Source organism: Trachurus japonicus, chromosome 17 (assembly GCF_045865225.1).
Source record: "Trachurus japonicus isolate A0001 chromosome 17, Traja_1.0".
NCBI lineage: Eukaryota > Metazoa > Chordata > Actinopteri > Carangiformes > Carangidae > Trachurus > Trachurus japonicus.
Genome location: NC_140923.1, coordinates 27,042,745 through 27,065,281, shown reverse-complemented (window position 1 = coordinate 27,065,281; position 22,537 = coordinate 27,042,745). Strand labels below are relative to the sequence as shown.

At 40.4% G+C, this 22,537-nt stretch overlaps 1 protein-coding gene across 1 annotated transcript; it reads right to left on the bottom strand.

Annotated features, from left to right (window-relative positions):
- Positions 1-172: 172 nt before the first annotated feature.
- Positions 173-22,079, bottom strand: scp2a (sterol carrier protein 2a). The gene is made up of 16 exons (XM_085804612.1): positions 21,944-22,079; positions 20,882-20,939; positions 20,674-20,745; positions 20,347-20,478; positions 18,525-18,589; positions 18,065-18,191; positions 17,882-17,945; positions 17,710-17,796; positions 17,420-17,570; positions 16,730-16,877; positions 15,795-15,902; positions 13,030-13,183; positions 12,604-12,700; positions 9,822-9,951; positions 2,295-2,374; positions 173-737 (listed from the first exon to the last, which is right to left on the bottom strand). Exons 1-16 carry the CDS (start codon positions 21,995-21,997, stop codon positions 642-644), a joined length of 1,623 nt encoding a protein of 540 aa, XP_085660738.1. The 5' UTR covers positions 21,998-22,079; the 3' UTR covers positions 173-641.
- Between the last annotated feature and the right edge of the window lie 458 nt (positions 22,080-22,537).

The following is a 22,537-nucleotide window of genomic DNA, read 5'->3' as shown; positions in this document are numbered from 1 at the left end:
AAATGTAGATTCAAAAAGATATTGTACTGTATCTATCTGACTCATACTTTTTTTTTAAAATTAGTTCCCAGATTTCACAATGAAACGAAACAAAGTTAAATCTCACTCATCTACATAATAGACAAGATGAAAACGATTAATATCAAAATTCATACCATTGAGAAACAGGATGCATCATTAGTGAAGGATTTATTTAAAAAAAGAAAAAGTTAATTAATTCATTTACAGAGGTACATTCTATACAAAATGATCTATCAAAATGGATGAGGCTTTAAACTACAGGGTTAAATCAGGCAAACGTCAGAGGCACATTTGGCAATCAAACTGTGAAACTTCTCAATTTCTTCCAATTATCTCAGATGTTGCATGAAAGAAAACAGCTCCTATAGACTCCTTGGACGTTTTAGAATTCTGAAACAAAACAAAGCTGGACCAAACAAGTGTATATTAGCTGTTCTGTACACACAATGACATCAAAGTCGCAGCTGGAATTACAACTTTAAGAACTCTCACATAATCAAACATTATTTTTCTGAAGTGACTTAGTTGATTGGAAAAATTACAGTTTCAAAATGAACAAATTTTCCTTTGCCTTTCAACTGTTGTTAGTGTTGAGGACAACAACAAGGTTACTCAAGGTCTCACAGCTTGGCCTTGCCAGGTGTCACTTGGAGGTTCTGCAGCTTCATGGCCATCCCCATGTTTCCAGTGATCTTGAGCTTTCCTTTGAAGAACGCCTGAAGGATAAAAAGTGACTTCAACATTTTGTACTGAGAAAAGATTACCATTGTATACTTATGATTCAGACTCACACAAGACTAAGTTTCTGCAGAGAGAAGATTTTTCATCATTCTGTGATTATTGTAATGCAATAAAAATCTATATAACTAAGGTTATTTCAGCAATGTTTTAAGCATCTCAAAATATTTCTTTATCACTAAAACATTCAATTAATCTCTGAGTTATTGTTTATAATTGTTTGCCACTGGTGAGATTGTGGTAGAGAGCATCATGTGTGCAGCTGCCCTGACTCTACAGCATTGGTCACACTTGTATTGTATTTGTAGCATGTTAATGTCAGGCATTGACAATATTGAGTTCAGGGTGAGGCCAGCACAATTAACACCCTCGGAAATCAGTTTTCACAGTTTTCAGTTTCCCGATGCTCAAAGGATTGTAACCATGGCAACATGTATGTGTTTCACTCAGCTGGTGTGGGGGTTTAATAGAATAGTTAAAACAGCTATGTATTGAGCGTGTGATAAGTGCTACTCCATGTTATTCAGTTTGTCTTAGTAGATAAATGAATACAGAAGGTGCAGTAAAGTGCTCAAAGACCTGCAATTATCACAATTATATTTCCCCTAATGGATCCATGCAGTGCTGGTGATGCACAATGACGCTTCCAAATATTGTCCAATGACCTATCAGTCTGTAAGGCGTACAGTTTAAAGCAGAAGTAAGCGATATTTTTGTGTTAATATAAGTCTTAAATAGTTATATCTTCCGACAGCAATCACTTACATAGAGTGTTTGGACCGAAACACGGGTCTCTCAGTCCCTCTGCTCTGCTCTGAACTGAGGAGAAAACTTTTCTTGTATCCTACAATTTTTATCCAATGAGGAGAGAGAACGGCATGAAGGGCTGTGTGTACAGCCAAGGGATGCGCGTGAATGTGGTGACCTAGGGACGAGGACCAATAGATCCATGACGAGGGCGGGGGCTGCTAACTCCGTCGGCTGACAAGAAGTTATGGTGCGTTCAGGGCAGCCTGTAACTTGTGTTTTTCCGACCTGTGAAGTCGTACCAGTTCGATCTGGTGCGAGTTCACGGGTCGGAAGTTACGAGTGGCCGTTATAGTGACTTTCACAGGTAAAACAGGTCGGAAAAACACGAGTGGGTTGCCTGGAACGCTACAAAGTCGTAAGTCGTGACTTGAAGCCGTAACTTACGGTTTCAAAAGCCTGCCTGGAACGCAGCATTAGCCAAAACGACCGGATCGCTTACTTCTGCTTTAAAGCTCTTGGTTTGTTCATAAAAAGTCAATATAAACATGAACCAAACCAGGACTAGAGAGCACCACCAAATGAACCAAAAACTACAGGTGAGACAGCGATCTTAATGATATTTAGGACATAAAAGTTGCTCCAAAGTCATAGAAACCAAAATACACTGGTGCTTCTATCATATTTTGGAAAAAAATGTAAGCAATCACTTATACATATAACTATAATGTTGAGATCATATGTGAAAAATAAAAATAAAGGTCCTGTTAATGGATAATGACACTTACCGTTTGTGGGTTCAACTTTCCTGTCATCAGATCCAGAAGATCGCCGTCGCACATGGACAAAGTGCAGTCTGCCTTTTTATCTGCAAGACAAAAAAAAATGAAGCAATGACTTATTAATCGTTGCTAACATTTACTTATTCATAATTTGTTTAATCTTACTGATCTTGTACACACATTAAATATGTACAGTGAAAATGTACATTGGAGAAAATGAGAAATGTTAGTCATCATGATTACAGCACTCTAACGCCCTGGCATTTTGATGGACCTTTCCTTTGGTGTAAAGACCACACGTACACACACAGACACAAAGCACTTTCATTCATTGAGGCAACCATTCAAAAAGCTTAATGACTAATGCCTCCTATAGCGCGACTCAAAATCAGTCCTGGTGTGTTCTTTCACTTTTCATCAAATATCTCAACACCCCCTGCAGCTTGTTAAATGTTGTTCCATCATCATGGAAAGAGTCGGCCTCAGGCATGATGAGGATGTATCAATATGCTTGAGGCATGGCATCGGAAAATCTAATGATTTTTTTTTCTTTTTCTTTAAGAGATGTGTGTGTTGTCAATTGCTTATAGGGGAGAGCAATCCTCACCACTGTACTGTGCTAACTAACTTGAAACAATGCCTCTTAGACACAACTGCAACAAAAAGTGAATATGACAAGCTTTAAAAGTCAGTTCTATATACTTGTATATTGTACATGAACTGTGTACATATTAATCTTTATTTCTCACGTACCTACAGATTGCGTACGTTAGCTGTGTCTGAGCTGTGTCTCAAATCAACAGTTAATGTAGGGATTTATTCACTTATGCACACAAGCTGATCAGGCAAAAATGGACCCAGATGAGAGGAGAAAAGAGCTGCACATAAACTGTGAGTGAGACCATATGCATACGTTTTTAAATAGCATTTTAAAGCAGAAGTAAGCGATCCGGTCGTTTTGGCTAACTTCTTGTCAGCAGATGGAGTTAGCAGTCCCCGCCCTCGTCCCTACGTCACCACATTCACGCGCATCCACTGGCTGCACACACAGCCCTTCATGCCGTTCTCTCTCCTCATTGGATAAAGGTTGTAGGATACAAGGAAAGTTTTCTCCTCGGCTTACAGCAGAGCAGAGTGACTGACAGACCCGTGTTTCAGACCAAACACTCTATAAAAGTGATTGCCGTCGGAAGATATAACTATTTAAGACTTATATTAACACAAAAATTCCGCTTACTTCTGCTTTAATTTAAAAAAAAAAGATTTAACAACAAAAACTACAACAACAAATTAAAGAAGTGAAATATAGTGATTTACCCCAAGGATAATGAGGATGAGACCTAAAATAACTACCTAAATATCTGCGTCATTAAAGTCAGGGCTGTGTAATCTTTGCTATGATTTGCCCACTGTGCCACACAACACGTGTGTGTGTAGGTGGAGTGCCGTGTGTAACATCATCACAAGTAGAAAAGTGTCTTGTCATATTAATGGTGGCAAAGGGGAAAACAGGCATAAAGCATCTAATCTAATTAAAATAATTCTAATTGAATGACTATTTACTCGAAAATCATTGCCCATCCCTATCATCTGCGCCACCATAGTAAAACCGATACATCCATGAGCTGATTAGGGTTAGGGTGACAACGGCTGTCCTTGAACCTGTCTCTCACAGTGCGACGTAAGACCACCGTTTTAGAGCCACGACCAAAGATATCTCCATGATTCTCCTACGATGGTCATCTTTCGTCTGGGACGGCCCAAAATCGCACAATGTATACTGGCCATTAGTCAGGTCTACAGAGCATGCCACCAGCACAGCGTCAATGCTCCTCAGTTCAGTCCAAAATCTCCCGTAGACTCCCGTAGTTGGATTGAGATCCCGGGCCATATTTATCAAGCTTCTTTGAGTTACTCCTAAGAACACTACTAAGAGTTGACTTATGAGTAAAAAAAAACTTAAGTTAGTTATCAAGCACCTTACTCACAATTTTAGCACAGTGTAGGACTGAATCTTAAGTGTCAGTCTCAGAGCTGAGTTATAATAATAATAATAATAAACTTTATTTGTATAGCACCTTTCGCAGGTAAAAACCACAAAGTGCTTCACAGTGTTAAAACAGTAGCAACAAAGCAGAGCAAAACAAAACAAGACAAAAGACATACAAAAAAAAGCATAGGTACAAGGACCCACAGGTTAACCAAATGCCTGTTTAAATAGCTGGGTCTTTAAGTTCTTTTTAAAAGTATCAACAGAATCCAAAGAGCGTAATGAAAAGGGTAAAGTGTTCCACAACCTAGGAGCTACAGCTGGAAAAGATCTGTCACCTCTGGTTTTAAAGTGCGTGAGGGGAACAACTAAAAGCCGTTGGTCAGAGGACCTCAGACTGCAGGTGGGGGTGTAAAACTGTATAAAATCAGACAGGTAAGAAGGAGCTTGACCGTGTAAGGCTCTAAAAGTGAGAACTAAAATGTTTAAATGTATTCTAAAATGCAAAGGTAACCAATGCAGTGAGGCTAAAACAGGCATGATATGTGCCCTTCTGTTTGTGTGGGTTAAAAGCCTTGCGGCGGAGTTCTGAATAACCTGGAGACGGTCAAGCTCTTTCTTATTAAAACAAGTAAAAAGACTGTTACAATAATCTAAACGAGACGAGATAAAAGCATGGATAATCATTTCCAACTCAGCCTCTGACACCAGAATTCTTAGCTTGGAGATATTCCTTAGTTGGAAGAAGCAGTTTTTTGTTAATAGTTTTGAGTTGTGCTCCAAGGACATTGCTGTATCAAATGTAACGCCCAAGTTCCTGATCTTAGGTAGGACAGACGAGCCTAAGGTACCAATACACTGCTTGATCTGCGGGATACTGCTATCGGGAGCGATGATTAATGTCTCTGTCTTATCTGAGTTCAGCTGTAGGTAATTCTCATTCAACCACTGCTTGATGCTCGACAAGCAGTTAATTAAGGAAGACAGTTTGTGTAACTCAGTCACTTTGAATGAACAGTACAATTGGATATCGTCAGCATAAAGATGATATGAAATATTCTTGAATTGTCTGATTAACTGACCAAGGGGAAGTAGATATAAGAGAAACAAGACAGGTCCTAGGACAGAGCCCTGAGGTACCCCACATGGCAGCCCTGTGGTTTCAGACATGATATGATTAGCAGAAACACTAAAACTTCTCTCAGAAAGGTAAGAGGAGAACCACTTTAAAACCAGACCAGACATCCCAACCAGATCACGAAGTCTATTAATCAAGATGTTGTGGTCAACTGTATCAAATGCTGATGATAGGTCTAACAAAACCAAGACTGTGTGTTCACCAGAGTCAGCTGACATCAAGATGTCACTGGAGACTTTGAGGAGCGCAGTTTCGGTGGAATGCTTATTGCAGAAACCGGACTGAAATGTGTCCAAGACCTCATGCTTCTCTAAAAACACAGTGAGTTGCTCCGCTACAGTTTTTTTCCAGTAGTTTGGATATGTAAGGCAATTTAGAAATTGGCCTGTAGTTTTTTGGCTGTAATGGATCCAAACTGGGCTTTTTGAGTGTGGGTTCCACAATGGCATGTTTAAAAAAGCTAGGAACCACACCTGTTGAAAGTGAGGAATTAATTAACTCCGTGATACAGGGGCCAGTTGAGTCGAAGACTTTTTTAAGCAGCACAGTAGGGAGAACATCAGTAGGGCATGATGTGGGTTTCATTTTATTAAGTAGAGCAGTGACATCCTGTAGTGACACAGGTTTAAAGGAGGACCAAATATGAGGGTTATGACAGTAGCCTACTATGTGCCATAAACATAATTTTTAGATGACGTCAATTCCAAGTCCATAGGAATGACCAATCGCTGAAGGGAATCCTTTATCTAAGATTATAGCTGCTGTGCAGCGATGGGTCGGGTCCGGGCTATATTCTGGCAAATTTAGGCAAATTCTGAACAACAAACAGGAGAATAGGAAGACAGGACAGTTGACCTTGTAATGTTCACTTTGCACCAGTTGAGGATTGAACCCACAACCTCTGGATCCAAAGACCGTTGTTTATCGCACTGAGCTAATTGACAAGTGGCAGTGCAACGGTGGCTTCACAAATTGAGTAAGCCATTCACTGTTGTGCAGGCAGATTTGAAACCACTGTAAAAAGAGGTAAAATTCTGATATGTATTTGTCAAACATCTACTGTGACTCTGACATTTTATACATTTGTTTCACAAAGACCAACTGGTATTTTAGTCAACTCCCTTGCTGGGTTTTGAACCCACATCGTCTGACACCAAGAACCAGCTCCTAACTATGCTAATTGCCAGTGAGGGAGACTTGCTGTGTGTCTTCTCAAATAGATTCAGGGAGTCAATGTCCGGGCAATTCAGCTGTTGTCAAGGCAGATTTAAAAAATGGTCAAAATGTCACAAATTCTAATATCTAAACAAAAATCTGATAATACATAAATTGCATCTTGACAGCATGGAGATGTTGGTGATTTGTTTTTAGCGATAAGTGTTTTGCTTCTCAAGAGAAAATGTGATGTTTAAAAATGTCACTCTTACATTGACTCCAGTTGTTCCCATGAGAGCAGAATTCAAAATGTTCTAGAAAATTAAGTTTTTGAGATAAAATTCTGATATTTGCCAAACTTCATCAACCATGACTCCAAAATATTCAAAAAAATTTTCAGGAAGATTGAAAATGTATTTAGCAGGAATTGGATGATATATGTTTACAGTACTGTTTACAGTCATACGTTTTGATGCACTGTAGGCTCAATTTTTGCTTAATCAAAAATCCGAGAAACAAGTTTTGTGGAGGACGGTCTGAAGATGCTCTCTAGCAAGTTTGGTGACAATTGAGCAAAAATTGTGGGAGGAGATACATTTTAAAAGTTTTACAGTTATTGAAAAAAAACAGAGTGATGGACTTCATAATTTGTAATAAGTTTAAGTGGACAAAAGTTTCAGCAGTAGCTGGGCTACGTTGTGGTGAAGTTTCAAAACTGTAGCATGTACCGTTGGTTTGGTAGGAATTTTTAAAGTGTAAAGGGGGGGCAAATGTCCTTGGAGTTGAGTAAATCTGGCATGGGGTCGGATGTTTCTGTAGAGTTTGGTGAGTTTTCACCCATGGGAAGTATGACTTCATTGGAAGAAGAAAGAAGAAGAAGAAGAAGAAAGAAGAATTCCTAGGAATACAATAGTGTCCTAAATATAGAAATATCTCAGTGAATAGTTGAATGGCCAATAGGAGTGTATATTCAACTGTATTTTTACAATAATCTACAAAATAATTTTAAAAAAATTGGGAATGAATCAAAAATAAATGTTTCCTAATTTTTCCAATTCATTAATTTATCATTACATTGTTGCATTTTTCTAGCGACGAGAAATCGAAGCATTGTGATGACCTTTAATTCTGCTGTGAAAGCTCTGCTGCGTGAGATGACGTCCCTTATTAAATGCGTGACAAGGATGATCTCTGTTCTGTCCAAATGATATCGTTTGATCAACTGCTTGTCATCAAACAGAGCCTGAATGTGTGGCGCCGTAAAGCTCAGTAGGTTGAGTGGGCGCCCCATATGCAGAGGCTACAGTTTAAAAAAGAAAAGAGAAAAACAAGGCCAGAGATCATCCTTCCGCTCCCTGAGGGTTCGCGCACGTCTCTCTCGCCGTAGTGCCATCCCCTACTGGCAACTCCTAACCACTTACAGTAGGACACCTTTTGAGGTCTCCTAAATATCTGGGGGAGGAGGAGTTGATAAATAGCTTTTATTCTTAGGTTTGAGAGTAGGACTAAAATGGCACTCTAAGGCGCTTGATAAATACGGCCCCTGCTGACTGTCAGGGCCACAGCATGTGAGTGGCATCGTTTTTTACTCTCATCCATCCAGATGGCATGAGTGACCCCTCATGCCATCTGGATGGATGGATGGCTTTTGTCATCCTGGAAGAGACCACATACTGCGTAGAGATGTTTCACTCAGAGCAATTTTGTATTGTATGTCCTCACTTCTCCCTCTAAGGAGACAAGTGTACCCAAACCAGGCCAGCAAAATGCCCCCCCACCACCACCACAGAACACAGCCACCACATTCTCGGCCCCGTTGTAGAGATGGAGCATTCAGCCCTGTACCGTTCTCCACACATGCATTCGCCCACACACTGGGAGGAAGGTGAAGAATGACTCATCTGATCGCTTTTTCCATGTCCATCCACGTAAATAAGAAGAAAATGTATTACTTTCAAAGGTAAGTCTGCTATTTTGGGTGGATATGAAATCTTCCTTCCACTTTTTATTAGCTCTGCCATATTACACAGTATCTTGCAGCTGTCTGTCTCTCTGTATACCACCAGTACATGTGCACATTGAGTGTCAAAACCATTAACTGCAGTGATGAGCCACTGGGCCACAGCATCTACGACCAGTCCAGTGTGGACACAACACATACTAAACACACATCTGTTCATCAAAAGGTAAAAAATAAAACTAACAATGAGATAAAAACCTAAAACTAAATGAAAATTCTTGATACGCAGGGCATCATGGTCATTAAATGTTTTTTGTTTTTTGTTTTTTCAATAAACGTTATTTGTACTGAAGAAATGGTACATTACAGAATGATATCATAGAAACATGGTCATTAAATGTGCTGTCCGCCAAGGTTTCCAAACCTACGTATGTACTAATGTTTTTGCCACAGATCTTTAACCACTGTTCCTATGGAAACAGGAGCCAGTTGAGCATCTTTGAGTAAAGCAGCTGCCATCTGTGGCCCAACGACAAAACCTCTTTCAAAGTCCCTCAGATCTTTTCATTTTGTCATCTTGATTAGAATCGAATGGGCCTGCTCAGCATTATATACATGATGCCACAAAGCATGATGGGATGTTGCTTTGTACATACTATACAGATGATATGAACTCACATTTGAGTGGGGCAAAAATGTTTAGCAGATGATAGACCCTTTTAGTGTCAAACCCTGCACCTACAGATGTGGAGGTACAGTGAAGCTCAAACATCTCAAACACATTAATGACAATAGAGATACTTTCAAGCATAAAATAGATAAAAGTGGCCATTTGTAGCTCATACAACCCCACTTCAAAAAAACTGGACTATCCCTTTAATAGTGATTGTCATGAGCCCTGTGTTCATAGTTTCAGCATTATATCACATCCTCAGTTCTACAGCTACACTAGACATGCTGCTGTGTATTACAGAACTAATCTCATCCGCAGACTTCACATACAGCTGCTGGGAGTTCAGTAGTCGAACTGTGTGAAAATGAAATTTTAACAGCTTTTCCCATCTGGCCTACAGGGATTTCTTAAGAATATATTGAAGGCAGAATTTTTTGGAATCCCTAAGCTCTTTTAGCGAAGCCATACTGAACAAAATGCATCATTTATGAGGCAAAAGGTAAGAGAACAAGGCCTGAGATAAAAAATGAAATGTTGACTTTTGTTTTTTCAAATCCCTCTGCTGATAACAAAATAGCAAATATAACTAGGCTTTGACAGTCACGTTAAGCTCCTACCTGGATCATTGGTGACAGACCCTTTGCCACTTTTCACATCCACCACCCAAGTCGCCTCCTTCCCATCTGGTCCATCCTTCACTTTGAATGCAAAGACTCCACCGATCTTCTTGACAAGCTTCTCTCCTTCCTGCAGAGAGTCAAGAAGCCTTTTGAGGTCCATGATACAGCAGGGAAAATAAGCATTGAACGCGTCAACATTTTTCTCAGAAAATATATTTCTAATAGAGCTATTGACATAAAATTTTCACCAGATGTCGGCAACAACCCAAGTAATGTGCACATACAAAAAAATCCAAACAAACAAACATAAATTAAGTAATGTGTAATTAAGTGAAATGACACAGGGAATAAGAATTGAACACATGAAGAAAATGAGGTGCAAAAAGGAATGGGAAGCCAAGAAAGCAGCTGGAGTCTGTCAGTATTTAGAAAGTCATCCTGTTCCCTATCAGTGCAAAGTGATATCAGCTGGTTTAGTCCAGTTGACGCCTATAAAATATTTCTCATCACCCAAGTGTCACACCAGAGGCATCTCATGATGCGTAAAAGCAAAGAGCTTCTCCAGACCTTCAGAAACTTATGTTGCAGAACAAACTGATAGCATCAGTTACAGACGTGTCTGAATGCACCGTATTATCCGTTAGTGCCATTATCCAGAACTGAAAAGAACATGATTTCACCATAAACTGGCTACGACCAGGTGCTCCTCACAGAGAGATTTAGACAGACCTGCAATTAGGAGGCAGAGTTGTAAAAAAAAAAAAAAAACTAAAAAAAAACAATGAGTAATGCACTCAACCGCCATGGCCTCGGTTGATTGATTGAATACTTATTTTCCCTGCAGTATAATCCTAGTAATATAATGGCTGCAGACCGACATAACATAACATAATTCAATCTGATACAATACATCCTTTGTTATATGAAGAGTTCTTAAGTAAGTAGAAGGTACATGGTTACATCTCAGACAATAATCAATTCAGCGAAGATGTACAATGATGCTACTTGTGCAATGTAAAGCTACAGGGTAATGTAGGAGAACTGTATCGAAGTTATTAGACCTGTGAAGAGCCAACTGTGACCTCACTTTACTATCAATAAGCTTTTATACTGCTCATTATTAGTCAGATAATAAGTTAAATCTCATTCAGAGGAATATTGATCATAAATCCTTCATTATGATACTGCAAGAGGCAGTGATATAATTAAGTAGTGGAGTGGCTTACATTCAGCTTACACTTACAACCCTGCTCATATTATTGTACCACAGTGTATAACTAAATTTAGCCTCACCAATGCTGACCGGATGGCATCTCAGCTCCCCGTCATTCTAGTGTTTGTGTACAGTTGGGTATTCGGGCCAGTGGTTATCTCACCATTATCCTCACTTGACCACAAAAACTCCATCACCACACAACACTCACCCACTTCTGCCAGTGATAAATTTATGAAAGGACACGTCTTGCTGAGGCCGGACTCATGGACACGGTGATGTCTACGCTGCAAAAACGTGACACTCTGAACAACTCATCAAAATGACGTTTCCTGCAGCTCAGTCAGTGCGTGCCAGTTATCGTTTGACCTTACACTCCACAAGTCAGCAGTCTGTGGAATCCAAATCAATATGAATACACACTCCACAAACATATAATCCTGCCACCTGAGGATTTCAGGCATTTTAGCTGCACTGCAGCACACTTGACAGCTGACCACTCCCACGCATCATTGACAGGAAATCAGTTCTCCATCTGCACTCTACAGATGAGGAACCATCACCTGAGGCGTCAGTCATTCGTCACATGCAGTTACTAATAGGTCAGTGAGAAATCACAGATTCTTCTTCGTTCTATTTCACTGAAAATAATTAGGTGTTTGGGGATTCAACCCTGCCGTAAACTAAAGAAATTCGAACATAACGGGGCTCAGAGTGAGGGGCTGCATGTACTTTGAGGTTAAGTGTTGCTGCCTTTCGAAAAGTGAGTTGAACATATATAAAGGTCACACATACAGTCTGGACTGACTGTCAGGAAACAGCCTCACTAATGCACATAAATGACTGGTCCTTGGTCTGAGCACAGTTATTAGCCTTAACCACAGCTGCAGTGTTTTCTGGGAACATTACGACCAACATCACTTGGACATTTTCTACAGTTGCTATCGTATGAAAGATACAGCTGACATGTGTTTCTTTGAGATTGAAAGTTGTCGTTTCATCTTTGCACCTCCTCAAGATTACTTATTAATGTGAAATATTTATTTTTTAAGTTTTACAAATGTAGCTTTAATCTGTATCGGTACATATTTATGTATTTCTGAGGAAACAGGATTGTATAAGCCACACAGCCCAGACACTGCAGCACTGAGACTGTCTGCTTTGATGGTCTAACTGATTTACAGTTTAGTTGGTACAATACTGTACTTTTCAGTGGATAAAAGCAACTGAAGATCATAAATTATCCACTGCGGTTAAAAGGACAGAGGATAGACTCTGTGGTTTGTCTCTAATTTGTAGCCACCTTTTCATGTTTTCTTTGAAGGACACATTTATGAGACAGTTATTGATACATATGGGTTGACTTGCATTGATCACATTAGGCTCAACGGAAGAAAAGGGAACAAAGACAAGCTAACTGTGCGTTCACACCAAAAGCTTCCAAAGCGTCAAAAACGTGCAGGCATATAATTGGATGTAAACATACTGAATCCATAGGATCCAACACAGAATAGCCAGGCTGAAGTGCGAGGAGAATGTCTGTAAAGCCTCAGCATGTTGTTTTACCTCCTTTAAATGTTTTTCGATCTCTTTGAAGACAGGGTACGCTTTAAACCCCTCCAAGCCACTGCTCGAGCTGGTGACAACTGCAGCTACGCGGGACCTATGGAGGAAAAACAGATACAAGGTACAAAGACTGTAGGGGAAAAAAGGACTTAACCTCAGAAGGACTTCATCTTCGTCATGACTCAGCTCAGCTTTGATGACTTGTTGCAGAACAGGAAGAGAGGATAAGTGCACCTACAGCACTTAGGCAAATAATGAGAAGAAGAGCTGGAGTTGCAGTAATGGAAGACACAAGGTTCAAATGTTGGCCATTACAGGACACATAACAAAACAGAAAATTGCACAAATATAAAGTTATATAGCTAGTGCACTTACATACAGCTTACATACAGCATCTAATTGAACTGTTGCCAACTTCTTGCTCACCTGGCCTCCTGCAGAAACCCCATCCTGTACAGGCCGACGACCACAGCTCCCCCTAAGCCGATGTTGTGCTGCAGGGCCACCTTTGCCCCCGGGACCTGCCTCCTGCCCGCCTGCCCTCGGAGCTGCCAGCACAACTCAGCACACTGGGCCAGACCTGAGGGAGAGCAGCACACCGGATGTGGGTGAGTCATTGTGGGGGATGCGGTGCGAGGAGCTGAGCTATATAATTAAATGCAGTTGAATCTGAAAATGCATCATAATCATCACTCACAGTATAATGGCTCTAGTTTTTCTGTGGATTAACGCTTTATCGCACAGAAAACCAGCTTTTTGTTTTTTGATTTCATTATACGGTACACACACTCACACACAGATCTTTCTAATACTTTATAATTATGAATTGTACAGTGAACTTGTCAGCACAGACTGTTTGCACATCCAGCAGAATGAGGTACAGAGCAACAACAACATTTATATGGAGTCCAATATTTACTGTACACTGATTTTCTGCTTTGGTCTCTAGCAGCTCCTGGGGGAACAGTGTGTCTCTGTTGACTGTTCCACTGTGTTCACCTGATTAACCTGGCCTGTCTGCAAAGTGTTTGGGTTAGGCTGGGCTGAGTGATCTGACTGGGATGGAGCCAAAAGCTGTAGAATAGGCTTGTAAAAGAAAACTGAGTGTAGCATATTTTATCACATAAACATAGAAAACATTCCAGGAATGTAAATCCAGGATGTTCAACCTATTGGGTTTCTGTAAAAAACAAAACAAAAGGAGGAGAGTACTTTGGAAATGAAACATAGAGAAAAATACCTAAGTTCCTTTTGACTGAGTTTAATTAGTTTTGTTTTTATTTATTAATTTGTTTTTAAAGGGTCTTTTTTCACTTTAGTTTTATGAATTATGTACTTTTTCAGAGGATTCATTTACGTTTGCTATTATCTGCATCATATTCATTCAATACTAAGAACAAGAATATGAATATGAATATGAATATGGTAATTCTCATGTGTGTGATTGAAACTTAATTCTAGTGTAGAACTGTTACTTCATAATCTATTACTATTAATATTTAATTCTGTGTGTGCCGTTCAGCCTTGAGGAAGACTGATAAGGTCTATACACATTGGATTTCTTTTTAATAAAGCAGCCATGATAACAGAGCATTTTTACTACAAAACATTTGGAGGAATCCATCTTACAGACAAAGATTCCTGTTTATCAGTGCTTTGACAAAAAAGTAATGTCTCAGACTTGGTTCAGACAGAACTCTGACCTACATTTTGACTATCAGTTAATAGATCTTCTATCCTATAAAACTGTGGATAATCATTTCATTAAAAAAAAAGAAACACCCATGCTGAGTGTGGCTTCAATCCCTTGATGTGTCCAGCTCCCCACGTGAAGACATTGTAGCGCCCTGGATGCGTAAAACACAATATCCTAACTGAGAGGGGTGACAAGTTGACTCCTAATCTGACAACTGTCCAGGGTCAGCTCCTGCGTTAGCGTTATAGCTAAGCATTTCATCCCATCTGCTTAATGAGCTTTTGCATTTCTTCATTATCCCAATCAGCTAAAGGTCTTAACAGTAAAGACCTCTCGGCGGTGTGTCTTCCACGTTCAGCATGAGGACTTGTTTGTGTGAGCCTGTGAGAGTTTTGTCAAAATAGCAGGTGACAAATTCACTGTGTTTCAGATAAATAAATAAAGAACCCCTGGAAATCATCTCTCAGAGTGGATACAGGTGCTCTTCCATGGTAACCAAGCATTATTCAGAGCGTAGGCCAGGCTGTTCCCATCAAGGTCCCTTATGTGTTGACAAAACATCTAGGTTATGTCAACACGTAACAATCACATCCTCCTGAGGGGGCTCACTCCTTCACCTGTGAGCAAGACCCTGCGGGTGCGGGGTCACTCAATTAAGCTGTCGATATCTCTGCTCGCAGCGTTCTCAAGGGAAGAGCTCAGAGCTTTGAGGGCAAGATTTGGAGCAACACCACGGATCAGACGGAGCTTAGCTGACCGGGACACTCACACAGTGGGAGAGTAGTGACCCAGGAGGCCAAGCGACTATTGATGACATGGATGAAAAATGTCCTTCAAAGATAAAGAGGTAGAGAGACTGACAGTTCAGAGTGTTGGGTGTGAAGAAGGGAGGGAAGGAGAAGAAGCAACACACATATGAGGAAGTGACAAAACACAGGAAAAAAGGAGTAGATGGCACCATTTCTCTCTGTCGTCCCACGGGAGGAGGTGTGAGCACACCAACCAAAGATGCTGTGACTATAGATATAAAAAAAAATATGTGTATGACAAACACCCGGTCGATGAGGGAGAAGATGGCGCCTGCTGTCGCGGGGACGCACAGAGGCAGCTGCACTGTTTGCTCAGTCTCTCTCCATGGTTTAATATGTGCAGAGATCACAGGGGAGTCTTGCCAAAGTCACAGCCAGCTGCCCTCTCACATGCAGGCTTAGGATCACTTTTACCCTGTTACCATCCAGGTGGTCATCACCATGACGCACACATGCCACCTGGTGGTCGCTGTGGAAATCGCTCTACATACACACCTCTCACTAGAAATAATGAATCTCTTATCAGTCTCTTAACTACTGTCGTGTTGTGTAGGATGCTTCTTGTGCTTGAACAGACCCCAAACAAGTTATAAGTAAAAAGTTGCAAATGCTTTTTGACCCTGATCTGCTTTTGTTTCTCTACAGTTTTTTGACAAGTGGAGTCAGAAATCAGAGATAAGGTGTACCTGTGGCACCCAGAGGATGTCCTTTAGAGATGAGTCCGCCGCTGGGATTCACTACGAACTTGCCTCCGTAGGTGTTGTCCCCTCTGTCAATGAGCTCCCCGGCTTTACCTGGAGAGAGGTAGAAACATTTTAAAGTAATCTGTAAAGTGATACAGGACTGTGTTGTGTTGTACGCATCAGGGCTTAAGTAAATGTCGTTAAATGCCATGGAATCTCGGGCGGTGTTTAGCTCAGTTGGTAGAGCACCCGCCCCATGTGTTGAGGCTACAGTCCTCACTGCAGGCAACCCCGGTTTGAATCCCGCGCCGAGTGGCCCTATCTTGCGTGTCATTCCCCCCCTCTCTGCCTCCCATTTCCTGTCTCTCTCTCTCAACTGTACTGTGCATTAAAGACAAAAAAAACTAAACTAAATACTTTTAGAATGCTAAATTAAAGTAATCAAAGGACATAAAAACTGAAACGATTTCAAAGCTTTGGTGAGATTAACATTATCAACAATATTAAACTGGCATTAAGTCGGTTTGATGTTTGCCATTATGCCTCGGAGGGATAATCCATCATTAGACTGATATGAACTAAGCAGTGTTCACCAGGGAAACCGTATTGTTGGATTCTCTGACAGGTCATTAACATCACGGGTATTAGTGTGTCAACAACACTTAAAAGCCAACAGTCTGTCGCCTCCTCCCTACGGTCCTGTCAAGACTTGGTATTAACATCTGTCTCAGGTGATCCGATCACAACTGGTCAGCTTTAAGTCTCTCTCTCTCTCTCTCTCTCTCTCTCTCTCTCTCTCTCTCTCTCTCACGCACTCACACCCTGACTGATATAAACAACAGGTGTGAACCGACTGTCCACTCGTGATCGGCTGGGTCAGATGGGGACGCCACCTCCCGCCTCACGATCTTTGGAGGATATTAAAGCTACTGTTTTACCTTCTGGACACAGCCCCAGGGCCTCGTACGTGATGAGCTCATTGGCTGAGAAGCAGTCGTGCAGCTCAACCACGTCAACATCACTGGGCTTCAGACCTGCAGCTTGATAACACTTTTTAGCCGCCAAATGAGACATGTCGTATCCCACCTGCGCGGAAAAACACATAAAGATAAGTACGGAGGAAACAGGTTAATCATCATCACATGGATGTACATGTATTAAGAACACAGTCTATCTGTTTCAAATGACTTTTGACCACCAAACTTTGATCAGTTCATCAGTTTTTCCAAAATTGCTTCAAGGAGATCACCGTGATCTTCACCTTTGACCACCAAAATCTGAGTTCTAGTTAATATTTGAGGAAGTTCCTTTGAGGCGTTACTGAGATATCCTGTCTACAAGAAATGAGACGTATGAATGGACAGACCACCTGATGCCTCTGGCTTTCACTGTCACCACCACAGAGGCATAAAGATAGTTAGTTACTAATGTCGTCATCCGTAGCTTGGGTTTTAAAATGGTACGACAGAGCTTTGCTTCCCATGAGAGAAACTAATCTCAGTCATTTGTTTTTCTATCATCCAAAGGGATAAATATAGACTTGATCCACGGCTGTCTGTCCATTTGAGGTTTTTGAGTTCAGTGCTGTGAATTTCGGGCAAAAAAAAACAAACAAACATTTTTTTTACCATCTTAATGCAGCTGTTTTCTTCAAACGTGGAGACGAGGTCGGTCACCATCTCTTGGGCCACGATCTCCACTGCCTGGTTCTCCAGATGATGCTTCCTGACGAAGGCCTCGCTGGCTAACACTGCTGCTCCTGCACCATCGGATGTAGGGCTGATGAAGGAAGATGCAGCACAAGGACCAGACATCTTATTATCCTGTTATACATCATAGCGTACCTTTGCTTGATGGCCAATTTAAATATTTTCCTCATTTTTATTCAACACAAGTTATCAGTGTGTGAGGCTCTTACCAACACTGAAGCAGAGTGAGGAAGTCAAACACTTTCCTGGAGTTTTTCACCTGCTCCAAACTGTACTCCTCTTGAAACTGGGAATAACTGTTCAAACACAGACAGAGACTTTAAAAAATATATATTTAAAAGCAGTTATCTTTTTTTGTTTTTGTTGTAAACTGTGTCTTACGGGTTGTTGGTCGAATGCTTGTGGTTTTTCCAGGCAATTTTAGCAAAGTGCTCCGGTTTCGTGCCTTAAAGAGATTAAAACATTGACACCACAACACTGACATAGTGGATAAACAAATTTTGTAAAACATAATAGAGGATACAACCATAAATTTCACATTTTAACACACATATTTGTACGTACCATATTTCTCCATGTGCTCCCTGCCAGCGTTGCCAAACATCTGTGGTGCTGCCGGTGCTGCCGCCATCCCATAGCGATTGATCATAACCTCCATGTGCTTGTCCATGGGATTGGTCCTGTCCATAAACTATCAAACAAAACAAAAAATTTGAGAATGACATCATGACATCAGTGTGTTTGTGCATCCAGCTCACCACTCTGCTCCCACTGATTGAAATTCAACAGCAATGAGCAGTTAATGACATCTAATAAAAGCAGCAGTGGTTCATTATCTCTTCATTTTGAGGGTGCAGCCACAGTAATCTGTTATGTCTGTTCTCATCTGTGTTACAATGTTTATCAATGAGGTGGACGTCTGGTTAACAGGGGAAGAAGACAAGTATGGACCCTACTTCCTATTCTCTCTTTTCAGCTATGAAACTAGCAACGTATATGATGAAATACTGTTGGTTTTTTGTACCTTTGAAGACAAAGAGCCTCTCTCCATCTTCTCAAAGCCAAGGGCCAGCACACAGTCGGCAAGACCTGCAAAATAAACATTTTTAATGTGTCTTTTACATAACAGATTATTAGCAAATTATGCCGGAAACAAACTAATTCAAGACAACTCTTGCTAAACTTGTTTTTCTGCTTAGGATTCATTGAAAAAATCTAGATTCATTCTGGTTCATTCTGTTTTTTTAAGTTTAAGTTTAACTTTAAGTTTATTTATTTAAAATAGATACATATAATAAATACATATTAATGGACATATACATGTAAATATGCAAGATTATAGCCAATGGCTAATTTCCATCTCTAGTCCCTTCAGCAGGTTGATGTTAACAACATAAGATTAATAAGACAACAGTGACAACAAGTAGAACAATTAGCCTTAATGGCCAGTATGAGCAGGAGTAATTACAGAGAGAGGAAAAATGTGTCCTTGAAAACACAATAGGACAGAAAAAAACAAAAAACAATGAAACCGTATAGTGGATCATGAAACATACAGGCCAAGGGTCAGGGGACCATACGTATTTCACTAGTATTTAAAATGCTAAAATTAGATATCAAAGGGCTGATTAAAGTGCAGAGTGCTCAAGTGTTAAGGTGCATAATTATATTGCAGATTGCCCGATTGCACAGTAAATATAAAGTGTTATTTTAAATGCACAATACTCTATGCATATTACATATTACATTACCCATTTTTAAGAATATAAAGTGTGTCTTGCCTTGCACGTAGCCCTAGTACCTGAGAAGTAAAAGGTACCCCAACAGTTAAAGGAGAAGTAAGCGATCCGGTCGTTTTGGCTAACTTCTTGTCAGCCAATGGAGTTAGCAGTCCCCGTCCTCGTCATGGATCTATTAGTCCTCGTCCCTACGTCACCACATTCACGCGCATCCATTGGCTGCACACACAGCCCTTCATGCCGTTCTCTCTCCTCATTGGATAAAGGTTGTAGGATACAAGGAAAGTTTTCTCCTCGGCTTACAGCAGAGCAGAGTGACTGACAGACCCGTGTTTCGGACCAAACACTAAGTGATTGCTGTCGGAAGATATAACTATTTAAGACTTATATTAACACAAACATTCCACTTACTTCTGCTTTAACTAACATTAAACAAATATACAAGTTTAGGCACGATTGTGTCAACAGTGTTGTTCTTCTAATAGCCAAGCTTTGAGAAGTTTGGTGAAAGAGGTCAAAGTCGGGAGTTCACGTATTGTGTTTGGTATTGAATTCCAGGCGTGAGATGCACGAACAGAAAAAGTGGCTTGACCAAAGGCACTCTTTCGAAAAGGAACTACACAGTCACCTCTAGTTTGAATTTTTTTTTTTCACAAATTCTTGTAATGGAGGAGGTGCTTTGTCATAGAAGATTTTGTAAATCAAGATGGCATCGGTGTATTTAACAGTGTTGTCCCAGTTTAAGCGCTCATGTTTTTTTAATATCTGACAATGGTGGTACGTTTTTGGTTTTTTATCTAATACTTTCAGAGCTTGTTTATAAACTGTTTCAATCGGCTTTAGTGTCGTCTTACAGGCCGATGCCCAACTTGTTACACAAAAGGACATGTGTGACATGATCATAGTATTGCTGACTCAGTAATTTTGCTGACTCAAGACTTAAATTGTTTCTAATAAACCTAAAGTTGGACAAATTAAACTTAATTCTATTCACAGTGTTTTTTATCTGTCGTTTAAAAAGAAGTTGTGAGTCAAGAGTGATTCCTAAGTATTTAAACTCTTGTACCACCTATGAACTTTTATATAACTTTCTTCTTCTTGACTCACCTCCCAGGACCAGCTGCCGTGCCATGTAGAGAGCAGTGGAGCCTGTGGAGCAGTTGTTGTTGACATTGATGATGGGGATCCCGGTCAGGCCCAGGCTGTGGTAAATGGCCCTCTGCCCACACGTGGAATCCCCTGAGTGAGCATAGTTGTGATAATATGAGTTATGATTATGTTTTTACTTCTTATGAACAGCATTTTCCTTCATAACATGTCTAGTTTAGAGTATATTCATTCATGCATACATACATTTCAGTACATAATTAACATGTGGAACATTAATAGCACAAAAAACAATTCTGTTATTGGAGAATGAGAAAAAGGTTGTACCATAAACGTATCCTACACAGGCTTGTTCAATTGCAGAATATGGGATTCCTGCATCTGCTAGGGCCTTTTCACCTAAAAGAGGATGCAAACAGACAGTACAGTATTGTAGCAGAGTTATACCTGTTAGAGAACAAAATCGATTTCAGATGTTCAGATATGGTATCTTTTGAAATACTGAGCAATGTCCATATTTGGTGAAGATAAGCACCTGCTTCCTTGGCCATATCAGGGTAGTCACCATTGTCTCTGGCTCCAGGTTTGTCAAACTGTATAGCAATATAAAGGAAAGACAGGCAGATTAGTTTTCTTCTATTGAAAAAACGTAATCTGTTATTCACTCTACAATATGGTGAAGGGTTTAACTTGAAATGTCAAAATGTCAAATGCACACATCAATTTATTGTCGACTGTTGGTTTGCAAAGATCACAGAAAACATTTTCAAAACATTTTCAGGAAAATCATTTGTTTGAATAGGAAATAAGTGTTGTTTTACTGTTGAATATCTGAGACTAATAACAGTGGGAAAATACATATCATAAAAGGCATGTTTTCTGGTGATAACTGCACATGATGTATGTGATTGGAGGTGAACATGAACTCTAGACTATGATCTGTCTACAGATCAATCTGACAGCTGGGCATCGAGCTTGCACAATGCCAGGAACAGGACTGGTAGCTCTATCAGATACAATCTCATTTCATAAATAAGGAAATAAACAGGCACAAAGGGAAAGGCTTGGGTCACTGTGGTGGTCATGGTCAACAACAACAACCAGAGGCTTGAAGCAGCTCGGGATGAAGCTCAGCTGTGGAGCTACAGTTCCTGTTAGCGGCCGCTGGAGGGATGAATGACCCTTAGCACAGTTTGTAACTCTGGTGGCCATGAACTATGGACTCACAAGGTGGGCATGAGACACAGACCTGAGTATATTCAGCCCAGAACAAAAGCTTCCTAACCCGCGAAAAAGGACACATTTATCACTAGAAGTACGAAAACAAACTGCAACAATGTTATCTTCTTGGGCTAACTTTGCTAGCTTGTTTACAAAGTGTATTCTCAGATGTGACGTCGTACAGCTGTCACAACAATGGGGACACAAGACAAGACACAAACTGTAACAGTCCCCGGACACCATGGTCTGTTAGGAAACTTTAACTTTAAAGTAGATATAACGTGTTCAATGCACTGACAACTGGAGTTAGCAAACAAAGCTAAAGTTAGCCTCGGGTGTTAAGGTCGTCCATGTTAAGTATATAGTGTAATTTCACCTTTGTCATGCCCACACCGATGACAAACACCCTGTTCTTGTTTCCGGGTGCCATGGTCGGTTCTCTTCAGCAGCTGGTCAGAGGTGGTCAGACAGAGACAGACAGGTCTGTGGACAACAGCAACAGCAACAGCAGCAGCAACAGCACTGACAGCACCAACAGCAACAGCAGCCAGGAAGCTACACAGCGGCACAGCAGAGATCGTCTATGACTCGTTTGACGAGTCACTCGTTTGGGAAAACGGAACCCTTTTTTTCTTAGTCAACATAGGCAGGTAGAGGAAGTGCTAAAGACAAGAAATATGTATCTTTAACATTAGTTGATAAAAAAAAAAAAAAAAGTTAATTATAATTGTGTGTAGCTTTTGCCTAAGCAAAATATCGAAGTGTTTGCTACTGGGCGTGAGGGAAATCGTTGCAGTACCTTGAAATCTGGACAGAGTGAGACTTCTTCATTTTCGGGGTCCTAGTTAGTACTACTACTAGTACATTAATGTTTCACTGTCCAACTCCCATTCAAAACAATGTTACTTCTTCCTGATGTACGGACCTTTGCAGTCTTGCTGTTGGGGTTTATTTGAAGTCACTTTCCAGC

Coding starts and splice junctions, on each gene's coding strand:
- scp2a (XM_085804612.1), bottom strand. CDS start 21,997: ATGGCACCCGGAAACAAGAACAGGGTGTTTGTCATCGGTGTGGGCATG. Junction 20,746..20,881: donor TGATATGGCCAAGGAAGCAG/GTGCTTATCTTC, acceptor ATCCTCTTTTAG/GTGAAAAGGCCCTAGCAGAT. Junction 17,946..18,064: donor GGAGCACATGGAGAAATATG/GTACGTACAAAT, acceptor AATCTCTTTAAG/GCACGAAACCGGAGCACTTT.